At 45.5% G+C, this 18,297-nt stretch overlaps 1 protein-coding gene across 1 annotated transcript in view; it reads left to right on the top strand.

Moving 5' to 3' along the window:
• BPIFC (BPI fold containing family C) overlaps nt 1-18,006 on the top strand; it is a 37,020-nt gene extending 19,014 nt beyond the window's left edge. Inside the window, exons 9-16 of the mRNA XM_037067913.1 lie at nt 604-780; nt 1,945-1,998; nt 3,030-3,200; nt 3,830-3,897; nt 14,156-14,198; nt 16,029-16,092; nt 16,826-16,902; nt 17,433-18,006. Of these exons, the coding sequence (XP_036923808.1) occupies nt 604-780; nt 1,945-1,998; nt 3,030-3,200; nt 3,830-3,897; nt 14,156-14,198; nt 16,029-16,092; nt 16,826-16,902; nt 17,433-17,555 (777 nt within the window). The 3' untranslated portion in view covers nt 17,556-18,006. The remainder of the gene's footprint in view (nt 1-603; nt 781-1,944; nt 1,999-3,029; nt 3,201-3,829; nt 3,898-14,155; nt 14,199-16,028; nt 16,093-16,825; nt 16,903-17,432) is intronic.
• Nucleotides 18,007-18,297: the final 291 nt, after the last annotated feature.

Here is an 18,297-nt window from a genome sequence, read left to right as displayed (position 1 = left end):
ATATTGCACAGCCACCATTTTGTACTAACAACCACCAGCAAACGAGGGTGACACGGGCAATGCCACAGACTTTCTTCTGCGAAACCCATGGCGCACTCAGGAGCAAGTGGTGCAGGTGCAGTTCAGGGCGCTGTGTTCGACTCAGTTCAACTCAATAACTATTTATTGCATGCTTTAAAAAATGCTTTACACCATTTCGAGTTTGGGGGTTTCCTGAGTCTTTCTGTGATGCCCCAGTTGCTCAGCGATCACAGATCTTGAAAGTCAAGAGCTCAACGTCTCTACCTGGCACCTCAGGAACTATTCAGAGCTGTCCCCTCCAGCTAAGTGCATCTGCCTTTTTTTCTCAGATGAAAGGGCTGACAAGGAGCTTCTCACTGCGTGAGACCCACAGTGGACCCGCATGCCCAGCTATAAGCTCAACGAGTCATCAGAGCTTTGAAACACAGTCACTTAGGTCAAAAAGTCAGAAGGCCTTATCGTCTTTCCTTCCCAGAAGGAGTTTCTGAAAATTTTCTCATTCTTACCTGAGAGGGTCCCCCTTCTTTAGTCCTGTACCTTTGAGCCTCCACCTAACACACTGCTCTCCACCTTTTCCCACAGGGCGTATTCTACCCAGTGGACGACCTCACCGACCCCCCCTTCCCTCCAGTGCCTTTCGAGCTCCCAGAACGCAGTGACTCTATGCTCTACATTGGCATCTCCGAGTATTTCTTTAAATCTGCATCCTTTGCCCATTTCACAGCTGGAGCTTTCAATGTCAGTCTCTCCACAAAAGAGGTGAGAAGGGTTAACGGGTGATGACAATCGGCTCCAATGTGTAATCTTAGTATAAGTGCCCCGTTACAGGAGTTTTATGCCATAATTTCCCTTCCCTTCCTGGGCTTTGTGGACTACCACTCCCATCAGGACAACGAGTGAGGGGTTGTGGAGTGAACGGTACTAGTCGTTGGAGAGTCATTGGGTTTCCAGTTTTTCTCACGTCATTTTTTGTCACACTGAGTCACTGTTCCAGATTGCTCTTAAATAACGACAGGGCCCCCTTCATCACTTATTACCCGTGACCTTGGCCACTTTCAACTTCTTCAACTTCTCTGTGCCACAGTTTCCTCATTTGGAAGATGGGAATAATAATGATTATCCATAGGGCTGGTGTGAACAGTAAAGAGATTTAAGTATGTGCAAAGCACTCAGACCAGTGCCCAGCACAGGGTAGCCAGGAGTTGCTGGTTATCATCACCATTCACTATTATTATTCCTTACATTAGGCCAACAGAAAGACTTCTCCTATTAGCAACTGCATCTGATTTATCCGCCATGGCCAGTAATAGGACAGAAACTCACTGATTCTCTTCGCCACTGCACCCCTCTCTCACGTATAATGAGAACAGTCCTTCCAGCCTGTCCACCAACTTTTGCGGAGCATCCCTTATGAATATTTGCATTCTGTAGGTCCTAATTATACAAGCAGTTATAAACCCTACATTCAAAATGCTAAGTTGGCAGCACCAGCTACTGTACAGTGATGAAAATTAGACGCTTTCAGTTTCCCAGCTTGAAAACCATCTATCCGTGAAAATAAATTCCTTGAGCATCCTATGTCTCAGCAATCTCGGAGACTGAGGGCAGCAATACAAAACATTGTTAACCACCACAGACATTTACACATGGATCATACACTTGGGATACACGCTTACTATAGTCACTTACTAAAAGGGAAGGGAACTCCTGTGTGACTTGCCCATGTGCAAGTCCCTTCCCTTCCCTGGGTCTCAGATTTCCTATGGTTGGTCTGTAAAATGATAAGTTGCCTTCAAACACCTTTTTTTTGAGGGGGGGTAACATCTTCATAATTCATAAAAATTGTAGGGAATGCTACATTTTCCCTGAAAAGATAACCCATGGTAAAAACCGTATAGTGACGTGATGGCCTTAACTTTCCAGATTTCCAGCCATTTGGTTCGAAACTCTCAAGGCATTGGCAACGTGCTGTCTCGGGTGAGTGCTCAGGATCTGACTCCTTGACAGTGTATTTGGTTCATTGGAATTAACTTCTGGAAGACTTGTGTGTGCTTTCTATTCCTTTTCAGTGCAAGCCTGAGTCCATCTTTTCATTCTTAAGGAATTTCTTTCTTTTAATCAAATATCCACAAATGTTTACTGAACAAGTTACTATTAAAGGTATTTTAAGCCCTGGCTGGTGTAGCTCAGTGGATTGAGTGAACCAAAGGATTGCAGTTTGATTCCCGGTCAGGGCACATGCCTGGGTCGCGGGCCAAGTCCCTGGTTGGGGAAGTGCAAGAGGCAACCACACACTGATGATTCTCTCCCTCTCTTTCTCCTTCCCCTCTCTCTCTAAAAATAAGTAAATAAAATACTAAAGGCATTTTAAGTTCACAAAATATACCATCTATCTGTTCCATCCAAAAAGTTCCACCACACTTGAAATAATTAGCTTTAATGGGAAATGAAGGAATAACACCTATGGTTGTGGCTTTAGTGAAGCAACTCTTAATGCTGTGCCTCCAGAGCACCTGAGTGTCAGACACATTGTACTGAAAGGCCCAAGTTTGCCCTTGAGGACAGAGAGAGAGAGATGCTGTTTCTATACAGCATCCTGGTTTTAGAGCAAGGAGCTTGTATCACACAGACCTGGGTTTGAATCCCACTTCTGCAACTTACTCACCTGGGACCGTGAAAAGATCACCTAACCGTTCTAAGACTCGCTTTCTTCATCTGTGAAATGGGGAGAACCTGCCTCACAGGGATTTTGTGACGATTAAATGAGATACTATAGATAGCCCTGACGTGGTGCCTGCATACTATGTCTTCAATAAGCCTCCACTGTTATTATTTGGGGGGGGGGGGTGTTGCATGTTATTGTTGTTTTCATTAGAGATCTTTTTTTCTATTCTGACTGCATGATGTAAGATTTAATCACCATAAGCCACCCCAAATTTGTGATTGTCCCTCATCAACTCACAACTCCTGATCTCTGTGATTCTCCCCCCCACCCCGAACACGGGCAGATTGCAGATATCTACATCTTGTCTCAGCCCTTCATGTTTCGGATCATGGCAACGGAGCCTCCTGTGGTCAACTTACTGCCAGGTAACTTCACCCTGGACATCCCTGCCTCCATCGTGATACTCACCAAGTCTGAGAACTCAACTGCTGAAACCATCGTGTCCATGGACTTTGTAAGTCTGGGGCCCAGATGGGCAGCCTGTGGGTACCAACCCTGTTCCTGTAGCAGAACACCGGCCAGCAGTGGTTTCCTAAATGCTCGGAAGGGTGGGAAGTGATTCATCAATTAGGGCTAAGGGCAGAGTTGAGAATGGGGTTGGAGAGACATGTGGAAGGCCGGTGCTCAACCCCCACACTTTGCCAAACAGCTCTGTACCCTTCTCCATGTCCTGTGCTCCCATCCTTCTGCTTCAGTTACATTGGTAGCCATTTTTTTTTCCTCAAAATAAGTTAAGGTGGAATTCAAGTTTATCTGAGGAGATGAAGGCCACATGCAATTTGATAAAAGGGGACTAATACAATGAACCTAAGCAAAATACACCCCCCACACACACAGAGTACATAGAGATGAGGAGAAAATAGAAAAATAGTTTAAAGGAGATCCTCAAACAGAAAGTCTTTATACTTATTAGCTTTCTTACCTAAAAGAGTATTTTTTTAGAACTATTTCTTTCTAATATCTCTTGGAATGAGAGGGAAAGTGAAGTTGATTGTGTTTCCACTATAGGGAATGATATTAATGGCCAACCTGTGGCCAGAGAGATGCATTCCTCTTAGTAATCAATGCTTTTGTTGCCTGCAGGTTGCTAGTACCAGTGTTGGCCTGGTTATTTTGGGACAAAGACTGGTCTGCTCCTTGTCTCTGAACAGGTAAGATCTATCGACTTAACTGTTGGGAAACTTCATCATAAGTGAATCAACAGACCATAGAGACCAAGTGGACATCAACAGACCAAGCAACGCTACTATTAGATAGAACAGGAATCACCTAAGCACTTTACCTGCAATAGTCCAGATAACTTCAAAGTAGGGACTTCAAAATGTGTTGCCAAGTTTTTCTTTTCTCTTCCCATTAAACAATATTAAACTGAAAGAGGCAACACAATAATTATAAATATAATTCTATAATATAAATGCACATTCCAATGGTACAGCACTGTGAAAGTAAAATTTCTACTTAACAAATTCAGGAAGTGTGCCATTGAGGAAAGAGCATGAAACTTGGAGGTCAAGGAATGAAGTTTCAAATCCTTGCTCACTGATTTTTTAACCATGATCAAGTCTATTAACCTCTGAGAGTCAGTTTTCTTACCTGTAAAATACTGAAGTTGAACTGAATTACTCCTGAGATACCTTCAGGCTCTGACACTTGGATGCCATTACTATCGGGAAGAGTTTCACAGGCCCACGCCACATGACCTGGCTGGCTTCCCAGTGCAAGTCACGCAGTGTGAAAGGGCCTGACAGGTGGTATGCACAGATCACTGAACACGAATGGCCATTTGGAAGAATGGCCCACTTTCCTCAGCCCTGCAGAGCCCACAGTTGAAGCTGTGAGTCAGACACCTGTGGGGAGGATATATGGGGTGGTCAGATGGCCTAGATTAAATCTGTGATAGGAAGAAACAGACAAAGAACAAAACAGACAGAGAAGGCAGAGTCCAGAGAGAACAAGAAACCAGCAGAGGGGGAAGCAAGTCAACCACCATCAGTCAACTAAACAGTTGTCAGGACTATGGTAGAAACATGTTAAGATGTTTCCATTAAAATAATATAAGTGGAACGAGCAAAATATGGAACCATATAAACACATCAGGCAGCCTTGTAAAATAGTCTTCCACCTGGACAAGGAAGTGAATAGTTGCATTATGAGAGTTGCATTTTTCCTTAAAATTGTCTTTATAACTACAGCTGACCCTTGAACAACACAGGGGTTAGGAGTATTGGCACCCCTCCCCCACGCTGCACAGTCAAAAATTTGCTACAATTTTGACTCCCCCAAAATTTAACTACAGTTGGCTCTTGGTGTCTGATGGGGATTGGTTCGAGAATACCCCACAGATACCAAACTCCAAGGATGCTCAAGTCCCTTCTATGAAGTGACGTAGAATGACACATATGGTCAGTCCTCCACATCTGTGGATTCTCAACCACAGGTCAGAAATACTGTTCAAATACTGGCTGGCTGAATCTACAGATGGGAAATCCATGGACGCAGAGGACCAGCCGTGTTTTTGAACAAAATCTGCACATAAGTGGATTCACACAGTTCAAAACCATGTTGTTCAAGAGTCCACTGTACATTGTTTACCCAATGAAAAGGGGAAAAAATAGTGTGGTTTCCCAAAGACACAAGATTCCAAGAAGGGTTTACTCAACTTTTTCAGCCCTGTAAAACAGGACTTATTTCTCCATTAGGCTTAATAGGCACAGTGCCTAGAGCCCACAATACTTCAGGGATCCATGAGAATGTTTTAATATATTTTAAAATAAGAATTTAAAAAATGAATACAATCCAGTGAGAATTATACTTATTTTTATATTTGTAACACTTTTTTAATGGAGGAAAGACTCCCAAAGTCAAAAATGCCTTGGGCCCCCAGAAGTCATAATGTGGCCCCTTTTCCTAGAAGATCAAAGCTCATGAAACTCTGAACCTTGATGTCTTGTCTTTGGGGTGGCAGTTTGAATGGTTGAGCCCGAGAGCAGATGAGGAGGGAAAGGACAGAAGGTGAGGAGGTGGCGGGCAGCCGCTGAGCCAGCCACAAGAGAAAGGAGAGAAAGGAACGCAGTTTGCCCGAGCAGCAGGACTGTGGTGCAGGTGAGACCTGCATCTGTTTGAAGGCTGAGAGGAAAGGGCTGACAGGCAGGCTGGGCATCTGGAGTGATGGGGAGCACGGGGCAGGGCTGCCAATTAGGGCAGCAAGCTCCTAAGCAGGTAGAAATGACATTTGCACTTGAGCAGCGATCTGGTTTACTGTCAGGATTTAGATTCTCCTTTAGATTCTTGGCTGGGGAGGCATCCTGCATCCTGAGGTCTTAGCGGGATCTGAGCAGGACCAGCTACGTAATTTGCAAGACCCAGTGCCAAATGAAAGTGCAGGCCTCTTGTTCAAAAATTATGTAGAATTTCAAGATGGAGACAGCAGGGCATTCAACCAAGCAGGAACCCTTCTGAGCCGAGGCCCTATGCAAATGCACAGGTTGCCTGCAGTCAGTCTGAGGGTGGGTCCTGCAGGGGGTGCCATAGCAGACCTCAGGCAGTGAGCAGACTGGGGCCTGAGTGGGCCAGGCCTCACTCAAGCTTCAGGCAAAGTGAGCAGCAAGATGTTGCCAAGGAGAGGAGACAGTGCTGAAAGAGAAGCCTGAGCCTTTGTCAGCAAGAGCAGTAGTCCAACCACCCACACAGGCCACCCCAGGCGGTGTCTCCTCTCCTGGGCTTCCTGGGCAAAAACACTGCTTGTCAGGAAGGGCTGGTTTCATCCTCAGTGTTGTCAGAGAGACACAGCAGGTAGAGGTGGAAAGTGGGCGGGGATCAGTGAAACCTCTCTGAGAAGAACCAGGGAACACAGTGTCTCCAAATACAGCTCTCCAGAATACCCCGGCCTTCCTAGCCAGCCCCTGCCTGGAGGAGCCTCTTTCTGGAGCTGCTCAGGGTGGGCTGCATAGACGTGAGGTGCAGCAAGCGGAGGCATATCCAGAGTGGTGAGTTCAGAGAGGTAGCAGGATCACAGGCTTTGCAGTCAGGCTGTTTGGTTCAGACCCCAGCCCATGCTGGGGAGCTAACTCCCATTAGCTGTGGAGTCTCAGGCAAGTTTCCTAACCTCTCTGGTCCTCTGTTTCCTCCTCTTGAAATGAGGATAAAATAAATCCTACTTCAGGGGTTGTTGTGAGGAATATATGAGTCAATACATGTAAAGTGCATGTTATGTGTTCAAGAAATGTTGGTTGTGGCTATTACTTAAAATCTGGGGCCGGCCTCAGCCAGGGGAAAGTGGTGCTCAATCATACAAAATCATTTCAGCAATTCCCCTATTCAGAAAACACTTCATTCCCGTCTCCTGCCCAGTGATGGCACTTGGTGAAATCACCTTTCGTTCTACTACTTATGATCACTCTTTTTAATATAACTTATTGATTATGCTACTACAGTTGTCCCAATTTTGCCCCTTTGTCCTCCTCCACTCAGTACCCCCCATCCCCTCCAGCACCTCCCCTTAGTTCATGTCCATGGGTCGTGCTAGTTTCCTAGACTGTTCTTAATGTCCCTCTGTCTATTCTGTACCAACCAATTTGTACTTCCTAATCCCTCCACCTTTCCCCCCATTCTCCTTCTCCTCCCTCCCAACAGATAACCCTCCAAATGATCTCCATATCTATGATTCTGTTTCTGTTCTGCTTAGTTTGTTTTTCAGATCCAATTATTGATAGTTGTGGATTTATTGTGATTTTAATGTTCATCATTTTGATCTTCTTTTTAAATAAGTCCCTTTAACATTTCATACAATAATGGCTTGGTGATGATGAACTCCTTTAGCTTTAATTCATCTGGGAAGCACTTTCTCTGCCCTTCGATTCTAAACGATAGCTTTGCTGGATAGACTAACCTAGGTTGCAGGTCCTTGCTTTTCTTCACCTTGAATACTTGCCAGTCCTTTCTAGCCTGCAAAGTTTCTTTCGAGAAATCACCTGACTGTCTTATGGGAACCCCCATGTAGGTGACTATCTGCTTTTCTCTTTCTGCTTTTAAGATTCTCTCTTTATCTTTAGCCTTCGGCATTTTAATTACCATCTTGTTTGGAACTCTCTGTGTTTCTTGGACTTGTATGTCTATTTCCCTCACCAAGTGAGGGAAGTTTTCTGTCATTATTTTTTCAAATAAGTTTTCAATTTCTTGCCCCTTCTCTTCTCCTTCTGTATCCCAGTGATTCGAATGTTGGTGCATTTGCAGTTGTCTCAGAGGTTCCTTACTTTATCCTCATCTCTTTGGATTCTTCTTTCTTCTTGCCGTTTTGATTGAATATTTTTTTTTCTTTTTCTAAAGGTTGAATTTATTTATTTTTAGAGAGAGGGGAAGGGAGGGAGAAAGAGAGGGAAACATCAATGTGTGATTGCCTCTCATGTACCCCCTACTGGGGACCTGGCCTACCACCCAGGCATGTGCCCTGACTGGGAATCAAACCAGTGACCCTTTGGTTCACAGGCCGGCACTCAATCCACTGAGCCACACCAGCCAGGGCTGTTTTTTCCTTCCTTATGCTCCAAGTCATTGATCTGATTTCTGGCTTCATCCACTTCACTGTTGATTCCCTGTACATTTTTCTTTATTTCACTTAGTGTAACCTTCATTTCTGCCTGGGTCTTTTTTATGCTGTCAAAGTACCCAATGAATTCCTTGAGCATCCTAATAACCAGTATTTTGAACTCTACATCTGATAAGTATACCTTCATTTTGTTTAGTTCTTTATCTAGGATTTTGTTCTTTTCTTCCATTTGGGCCATATTTTTTGTCTCCTCATTTTGGCAGTCTTCCTGTGTCTGCTTCTCTATATTAGGTAGAACTGCTTTGATTGCCTGTCTTAGTAGTGGGGCCTATTGTAGAAAAGTGAACCAGTAAGTTGGATGGGGTAGAACCTTAGGTAATTGCTGGGGTGGGGGTGAGGGGGGTGGGCGGCAGTGGTGGCTACTTATGTGGACCAGGTTGATGGAATCTCAGATATGGTGTCGCCGTTCTATGGCTGTTGGGGGGAGGGCTCAGAAAAGGGACGATGGCCACTGCCTGGCCTCTGGAGTTTTGTCCAGAAGGAAGCTGTCCCCTGGCTCTTGCTCTGATGCCAGACACTTTCAGTTGCTCCTACATGCTACTGTTGCCCTTCCAGCTGCTGCCCCCACGCTGGAGCCCAGAGTGAGTGACTCTCCATAAGTCCATTGTGGGCCCTTTAGAGGAGGTGCCTGAGAATCCCCCAGTTTCTTCTGCTGCCCAGCCCCCACTGGTTTTTACAGCCAGAAGTTATGGGGACTTACTTCCTGGCACTGGAAGCCTGGGCCGGGTCGTCTGATGTGGGGCTGGAGTCTCTCGCTTCTGACCTATGCCTCCCGATTTTTGTCTACCACACATGGGTGTGGGACTCCCCATTCTGCAGCTCCTGTCTCCGCATCTCTGCCCTCCTACCCATCTGGATGGATGTAATTGCTTTAATTCCTTGGTTATCAGCCTTCCATACAGCTTGATTTTCTAATGATTCTGGGTGATAGTTGTTTTGTAGTTTATTGTAACTTTTTTCTGTGGCTGTGCAAGGAGGTGAGCCATGTTTACCTATGCCTCTTTCTTGACCGGAAATCTCACTCTTTATTATTGAGACTGTACTGTCTACTGGTTCTGTACCAAGCGCTGCATGTGTATTATTTCTTTCAACCTCACAACCCTGTATCTCCAGGACTGGCACAGTGCTCAATGAATGTCTGCTGATTGAATGACTAGCCCAGGGGTAGGTATTACTATGTCCACATTTCAGTTTCTGGAGGTTGTATGACTTACCCAAGTCACAGAATAGCTGAGCCAGAACTTGCACCTGGATGAGTCTGTTTTCAAAGCCTTGAGTGTTTACTTCCCACATTATCGTGCCTTCGATGTAGTGAAAAGCTAAGACATAGAAGATAAGACCTAAGACCTAAGACACTTAGACCTAAGACTGAGAAAATAAACACCCCAGCCTAGGAGCAGACACCCATGAGCATGGAGTCCCACTGAACTGAAGCAGGCAGCACATCCCTTCCCAGGGTAAAGCATCAACAGGAGAGAACACACCGGTTTTGGACATAGCCCCTTTCTTGTTACATTGAAGGACTGGGTAAAGGAAGGATAAAGAAAGCAAAACCTGGGAGTATATACAATAAACTTGACCTCTTTGGGTCCAGTTAAGAGCACAGGCTCTGGGGACAGGTATACCTGAGTTTGAATTCTGCCTCAGTCATTTGGAACTGCAGGACCTTGAGGAAGTTAATTAACCTAAGTATCCGTTTCCTCAGCAGCAAAACAGGCCCCTCTCTGTAGAGTTGTTCTGTGGGCAGGTGGGGTCATGTGTGACAGACGCAATGCCCAGCACAAATCGGTGTCCGAGAAAGGTCTGTTACTTCTAGTAGGAGTATTTCATTTCTTTCCCCATTCTAAGATCAGGTTTTGACCAAGGAACAGGGGACATGGGGACATTGTCCCAGGGGACATGACAAGCCAGGATGGTCCTAAAGCTGTGGACCCGGCGCTCAGAATCACAAACCAGACTCTTCCTGCTCTGTCTGCCGCAGAGAATGCTGTTCCCAACACAGTTCTATACGGAGGCGACCCCAACGCAGGTTGGCCCACACTGTAGACATTTTGAGGTTACTTCAGAGGCCAACTTAAATGACACTTTCCCTTATTTGGTCCTCATCCAGGTGACGTAATTCTAACCCTCTTCTCTTAATCACAAGCAAAGCTTGAAGCAATGTACATTACTGTTGAATCATTTAGAATTTTAGATCATTTTTTTGACATTGCCATGATTGAGGCTCTGGATGCTCCCAAACTGCACCCCACCCCATCCCCATCAACACACACACAGGCCCGACAACCCCTCCCAGGCAGCACCATCAGAAAATGCAAATACGGCTGACTACGAGCAGATAGAATCACCACCTTACTCCACTCCTCACAGCTTGGGCGGATAAATACTTCCCCAGGTGAGCCATCTGGAGAAAAACCCAGAAAGGAAAACAGGTCTGGGGAGAATGGCCTCAGTTTCTGTTGGAACTGTGCTTTGGACAGGACAGCAGAGCTCAGACTTGCCACCTGGGTTGACCTCCAGCTCCACCCTTCCTCTGAGCCACTGTTGAAGCCAGAACAGAGAAATGCCACAGTGGGGGGGCCCCATGGGAGGAGGAAACCCTAAGTGACTTCTTCCCTTTCTCCCTAACTGGGGCAGGGGCGGGGGGCGGGGGCGGGGAGGATTTCCAGACCACAGAAGGCAACGAAATTAAAACTCTGAGGAACTCTTCCTCATCCTTATACACTGGAATAGGCTCCACACATTCCTCCCCTCAAAAACTTTCATCGTGGGATTAAATCCACAGCCTGGGGCTTTCAGGCTCCCCATTACTGGTTCTGCCTTTCAGTCCAGCCAGCCCTACTTCCCATAGTTCCTTAAAATGAACACTCTGGCTCACCCTCGAGTGACCTCAATTCCAATAAACAGTCCCCTGCCCATCTCCTTTATCTACTCACTTATCCACATATCCAGTCAGTGAGATTTTATTAGGCACCTATTATGTGCTCTGCACTGTTCATGATACAGAGAGTAGAGAGAGCAATGGTTTCTACCTTCCAAATCCACATCCTGGTGAGATAAACACTCAGAATGGCAGGCAATTATAATACTGGGTGCTGAGGGACAAGATGTTGTACAGAGCGCTTCTCTGAAAGGACGTTTTATTTCTCCCTCCACCTGTCTGTCTGTGTGTGTGTGTCTCTCTCTCTCTCTCTCTCTCTCAGACACACACACACACACACACATACCATGCTGGCTTTTTTACCTTTCACACCTTTGAATTCCTGCAGCAAGACAGAGTGGTATATAAACTCACCAGAGAGCACCTGAACACACACTGCTTTGCGTTGTTCTCTAATTGCTTCTTGCACACACAGCTTCTCTCCGTCCCTCATATAAATACAGAATTCTGCACACGGCACAGCACATTACTGAGCATGGAACGAGCACCTGGAAAAACCTCTTGGCCTGCCAGTCTTTCCTCCATACCGCAGCCAGAGTGACCATTCCAAAACACAGACATTATCTTCCTTCTTAGAAACCTTCTGTAGTTTCCTTGGTCTTGGGATTAATGTTAGAATCCTAACATGGCCTGAGAAACCCAGCCTGGTCAGCCCTGTCTGTTTCTTTTGCATCATTATGCTGTACTCTCTCCCCCAGGCTCTCTGTTCCCTCCACGGCGCCTCTGCAACCTCTGCTCAGACCCCTTCCCTCTTCCTTCCCTACTTTGCCTTTTTAACCCTGCTCATCCTTCGTACATTAGCTCAAGGACATATTTCCCTTTCTGGAAAAACTTCCTCTACCCACCTAGTAAGATCAGGTTCCTTCCGCATTTGCTTCCATGAATGGATTACTTTCCGTCAGAGCATTTACCTCAACCTGCAAGAAAGCCTTCATCAGTGGGGTTATTCCATTAGTGTCTGCCCCCCACTAGGCAGGAAGCTCCATGAGAGCGGTGGTTGTGTCCGGTTTTGCTCACAGTCCTGTCTGCAGCACCTGTCCTGGGGCTGACATGTATCAGGCATTCAATGAATGTCTGCTGGAATGAATCAGTGAGTCAATGAAGGAAGGAAGGAAGGAGGGAATGAACACTGTCTTCACATTCCATGCTCTGTGCTCACTGTGGAAATACAAAGACTAAATCTGTATCCTCAAGGAGTGCACCGTCAGAGGGCAAAGAGATAAACAATTACGACAGAGTCTTGAGTGCAGGATCGATTTTCAGTGTCTGCTGTGGCCATGGGGTTGGAGGAATGGTGGTGTGAGTGCCTGTGCTTTGGTCCTCTTGACCTTCATCGTGTCATCTTTGCTGTATTGACCCCGATCATAAAGGGTCTTGCGCCATGCTTAAGAGTTTGCACTTTAGCTCTGGTTTTCAATCAGGACAGTATTCTCCAAAACTTTTTAAAATAGGCTGTATTTCTGTATGTTTTCACTGTAGGGCTATTTGAGCTCCATTTCTCCCCCAAGGACTCTGTGGTTCTGTGATAAAAATTCGTTTCTAGTGTCAAGGCTTCAAGAAGCAGGTTAGGGGCCTGGTAGAAAACGGAAAATCAAAGGACTGAAGTCGGTCGCCACCTAGTGGCCTGAGCTGCACTTGCATACTTTTCCAAACAGTTCTCTCCTCCCTCAGCCTGGTTGTCTGCAGGTAGTGAGACACCTCCTCCGTTAGTAAACCAATCTGGTGAGTGTGCCTAGAGAACAAGGAGAGGGAGAGAAGATGGCCTTGGGTGGGAAGGACAGTCGGTTCTCAGGAAACCCCTGACAACCCCACTTACAGCAGGTGGTCCTGAAGTGGCCAATCATGGCTTGGGGTTGTGATGAAAAAAGGAAAGAAAACTCGCCAGTGTGTTGTTTCACCTTCTCATAGGTCGAATTTATAACCTGATCTACCGTGTCCATGCTGAGAGGTGGTGTGGCCAGCGGGAGGCATCCCCTCACATCTCCCCCACAGCGCCTTTAACAATTGCACTGTGTCACCTTTGGTGCCTATGTGTTATGATTGAGCAGATAATAAATATATATATATATTCCTCTACCATGTCATATATATATGTGCATGTATGTATATATATAATATATGACATAGCCTTCTCAGACCTGTGGCCTTAACTGAGCATAGAGTTTAGGGTCAAATAGAGTGAGGTTTGTCCTCCAAATCCATCGTTGCTAACTCTATGACTTGGGCAATTTAATTCTCTTCTCCAATCATCAGTTTCCTCGTCTGAAAAAGGGGCAACAATGACTGCATCTAGCCAGAGTTATTGTAACGATTAAACTTTAAAATGTTTCTAAATCTCCTACACCAAGACATGTTATCTAGGGTCATTGCCATCACCATCCTCACTGGCATGTTTATTAACAAGGAACCAGCCTGGATCAGAGAAGTTATGAGGTTGAGTTCAGAGCAAGGGGACCTGAAAATGTTCTCCCAGCCAAGCATGACCCAGGCCCAACCCTGCTTAGTGTCAGAGACCAGAGACCAGATGAGACTGGGCACTTCACGGTGTATGGCTTGTAGACTGAAAACTGTTTCTTAAGACCAGTCTGCCTTCCGGGCTGTGGACAGTAAGTCCCACAGAGCAGATGCCCTTGGGGAACCCCAGCCGTCTGTTATTCCTGCTCTGCTTCTGAAGCAACAAATATGGAAGTAAAGATGGAGTAGAACATAGTGTCCTTACCCGATCGGGTGTTTTTAAATAGCAGCTTATTGAGCTAAAAATTTTTTTTAAAACCCTATTTCTTTTGTTTCTTTCTACTGAAAAGGCTGTTTTAAAATATTCTTCCTCTAACCTTTTCCTATTGGTTTGTTGTTTCATTTTCAGGTTCCGCCTCTCTTTGCCAGAGTCCAAACGCAGCAATATCGAGGTAGGAAACAGATCTCTTGAGTTCCAGGGAGAACAGTTGTCCTACACAGAAGGGGGGTGGGGGGGTGCTTTCTGTACTGCAGAGTAGGGCTTGTTTTTCCCATGAGTGCAGTGAGAGCAGATTTTAACTTTAAAGTTCTTTATGTAAGCTGGCTGGTGTAGCTCAGAGGATTGAGCATGGGCCTGCGAACCGGATGATCACGGTTCGATTCCCAGTCAGGGCACATGCCTGGGTTGCAGGCTAGTTCCTGGCAGGGGCCAATTCCCAGCAGGGGATGCACGAGAAGTAACCATACATTGATGTTTCTCTTCCTCTCTCCTTCCATTTGCCTCTAAAGATAAATAAATAGTTTTTAAATTTTTTTAAAAAATAAAGTTTTTTATGTAGCTACTAGTCCATTAACTCTTAAACAACATAGGACGTCTCCAGTGCACTTTTATCTGTTCAAAAGACTTTAAAAAGAACTCACAAGACTGTTAAGACCTTGTATCGTGTTTGGGGGGAAAGGTATTTTCAAGGAGCTTTCACTCTTTGGATAAAATAATCCTCTATAGTTAAATTTAAGAGCCAGGTTCCCAAAGGATGAGGCTCTATGTCAATTATTAGGCCATGGTCAAGTTTGCTCTTTGAAGGCTTTCTAGCCACCTCCTAAAATGAGGTCAAGGCTGGTTGCATAGATGCCTTTTGGGGGAGCCCAGCTTGGTGACCTCCTGACTGGAAGACTGGTACACCATACAACTGGGTACCACCAGCCCCCAAGTTTCAGGAAGAGCTGCCAATCACTAATTGGCCCCCAGCCCTCATGGCACTTGTATTCTAGAGCAGTGGTCCTCAAGTAGGGTCACCGTGGACGAGCACCTCTGGGCCATAGCTATTAGGTCGGTGACGGACTATAGTCAGTGAGAATGCATAGCTGACTGTCTCATAAATAAGATTTCCTGAGCCAGAGGAGTCAAAGTGAGGCCAGGTTCTCCAGGAAGACCCAAACTCCTTAGTGTCAACAACAAAGTGTACTAATCACGACATTTCTGAAAAAATGGCAGTGCTACACACCGGGCATAATAACTTGTGTAACCCTAACAACACCCTGTGAAGTTGGTACTGTTACCTTCACTTTACAGTTGAGGAGCTTAAGGCGCAAGGGAGGTCAAGGGACTTTACCAAGATCACACCATAAAGGGTTAAAGACAGGAGGTAAACCTTGGAAGTCTGCTTCAGAGCCACCCTCGCCAAGTTGCGAGGAAGTCTTTATTATCGCTAAGCCTAGAGAAACGAATAAATTCAATCATAGTTCAATAAACAAATATCGATTGAATATTCATCATAGTCCTTCTATTTTTAATACCTGAATCTTGCTAAGATGATACAACTGCCATAGTTCATGAGTGACAAACTGGGTGTTCTGGCGATGCCATTAACTGCGGAGCATGATATGATGTGAGGATCTGCTGTGGCTGGGCTTCCCAGTAAGTGAAGGAAAGACTGCTGATTGGGACATGTATTAGTTGTTCTAGTGTCTCACTTGGTAGTGTCTAAGCTGCCTTGTTTGCTGCCACCACGTGGTCCCTCTGCATTGACTGTCACCATGGTCCAGGGTAGAGGGGAGCAGAAATGTCTATCCTCAAGGAGGAAAAACTCGGGGAACTCTGTAACACGGTTTCCCACAAAATAGCCCTCATGGTCTGGAAGCTGGAACTGGTATCTCCGCCCGGAGATTCTAATGATAGCGCTCTGTCCTGGGAAGGTGTGGGAAAGCGTGGTCCAAACCAGGCATGGTGCCTTAAAAATGTCTTGATTTGGCAACTGACTTAGTTTCCCCTTTCCCTTTAGGTCTTGAGGTTTGAAAATATTCTGTCCTCCATCCTCCACTTTGGCGTCCTCCCACTGGCCAATGGTAAGAGGCACTTGGGAAGTGACGTGACTCTGACATTGGCTAAGCATTGGGGATTGTTTGGGACTTTCCACCTGAAGCTTATACTTCCCGAGTGTTGTTATGAGCCCAGGCCGGTGCCAGAATTTCCAAAGTTTGTACCATCAACGATAAGGTTGCAAAACTAGTTATTCCAGGTTCAAACCTTGTTAGCAACTCTACTTGAAGCCTCAGCAAGAAAGGCTATTTCTGGTTGAGTTGAAAAGATTGAAATCATTCTCCTTATGCAATGAAGAGTCTCCTTCAGCCAGAAATGACATGACTCACACTAGCAGCCAGTGGTTCTCTGTGGTCCTCATACATAGACTGCCCTCTGGATAGACAGAGTCTCAGTGAAATGACCACTGTCCACACACAGCAGCATCTGGAGTTTGGCTTCACTCAAACATGCTTTGGAGCAGAGGCCAAGAGGTTCTCGGACCCACTAAGTTATTATCAAACTACAAGTTGGATGAGGTGCCAGCATTTTTCTGCCATCCAAATGCATATAATAGCAGGTGCATTTTTGTTGAACATGGATTAATTAACCATTCTTCCAAGGAAATGCTAGGGACAGATTGGAGAAAATGAAAACAGAGAACTAGGGAGAATGAGAAGATAAACTATCTCAAAGCTTCCTGTTAGTCTCTTACTCAAAAGCTTGCCAAAACTTGATGTGCCCATGCCCAGGCGTTTTACATCTTGGTTTACATTTTAGCAAAATTGCAGCAAGGATTTCCTCTGCCCAACCCACACAAAATCTCATTCGTCAATTCGGATATCGAAGTCCTTGAGGTAAGAATGTGAATATTCCCTTAACTGCCCCAATTCTTTTTGTAGCAGAATAAGCCTCTTTCTATTTGCTTACTTGCTGTTTATCTTGTTCTGCTTTGGTTTTTTCCCAGCTCAGGGAACTTTATAAACAAAATATTTGGTTATTAAAGCTCGCAATTAATAATGAAAAGCATTTAAACTTGAGTTTTAAAATGAAACCAGGTCCAGTTTCCCTTTGCTGCCAGATTTATTCACACCACAGAACCAGATGCACTGAACTGTGCTTCATTTTCTTTACTTCTCAAGACCACGTGGAAGGCGGGTACCATCAGTCCCATTTTACATATGAGGAAAGTAAGATTCAGAGAGTGAAGCAGCTTGTGTAGATGGCCAAAGGCACGACCGGGGGAGGGGGGGCAAGGGAGGCGAGGACGTGACACAGCAGGACCTGGTAAAGAAACCATCTCTCCCTCACCCCTCAGGAAAACCCACCTCCTATGGCTGCAGGTGCCCAAAGCTTAACCTTATCTTCATTGTTGCATCTTTTTCAGCATTTTCTTTTGGTTTCCACTGACCTGAAGTATGAATCATCTTTAAAACAGCCAGCAAGCTTCTATGGTTGGGAAGGTCTGAACCTGATAAATGAAGAGTGGAGGGGGAAATCAGTCCCCTGATTGCCTGGAATCCACCTGAGCAATTACATGGCCCTTAACCCCACCTCCTGTAAGCCCAGAGGGAGAAGACAGTGTGCGCTGGAGTTGTAAAGTTCTCGTCAAGGGTTCAGGCTGAAAGTTTGCTTTCTCAAGTCCTTGGAGATAGGGGGAGGCAGACTAGGTTAGAGTTGATTCAGGGTGTGTGTGTGGAGGGATGGGCATTTGAATGTGCGCTCCTGTCTCAATGCCTGCTGTGTGTCCCTGTGTTTGTGAGATTCTGTGGCCAAGAGCGAGGCGTGCCCTTCTGATGAGGTGCAGGAGCAGCTCTTAAGTACAGATTTGAATTGGTGTGGCCAGCGGAGAGACCTCCAGCCCCTCCAGCTCTGTAGGGTTCTCCCCTCCCTGTGTATTGTTGGATTTCGTGTTTTATATGCACTGCTACTGTCCCCTGTATTTAATTAAAAGTGTTTTCTATCAATGTCAAGTACCTTGTTGTATTATTTGCAAAATGTCCTGCCCCAGATTTTTTAATAAAGTAAGACAGGAAAGAAGGAAGAGAATTTAGTGTTGTTAACATCGATGAACACCGAGGTTTTACCGATTTCAAGGCTTGATTTTTGCCTCTTAGATGTTTCCAGGGAGAAACAGGATGGTCAAGCAAACTCTGGAAGTTGAATCACTAACTTCCAGGCCGTTTTCCCTTCCCAATTAAATGCAACGTTAGTGCAGAGGACTGACCCTAGAGAACTTCCAGTCGGTGATG

The sequence above is a fragment of the Sturnira hondurensis genome, unplaced genomic scaffold (assembly GCF_014824575.4).
Source record: "Sturnira hondurensis isolate 20B ecotype Veracruz unplaced genomic scaffold, ASM1482457v3 Scaffold0017436, whole genome shotgun sequence".
NCBI lineage: Eukaryota > Metazoa > Chordata > Mammalia > Chiroptera > Phyllostomidae > Sturnira > Sturnira hondurensis.
This window is presented reverse-complemented; position numbering and strand designations above follow the sequence as displayed.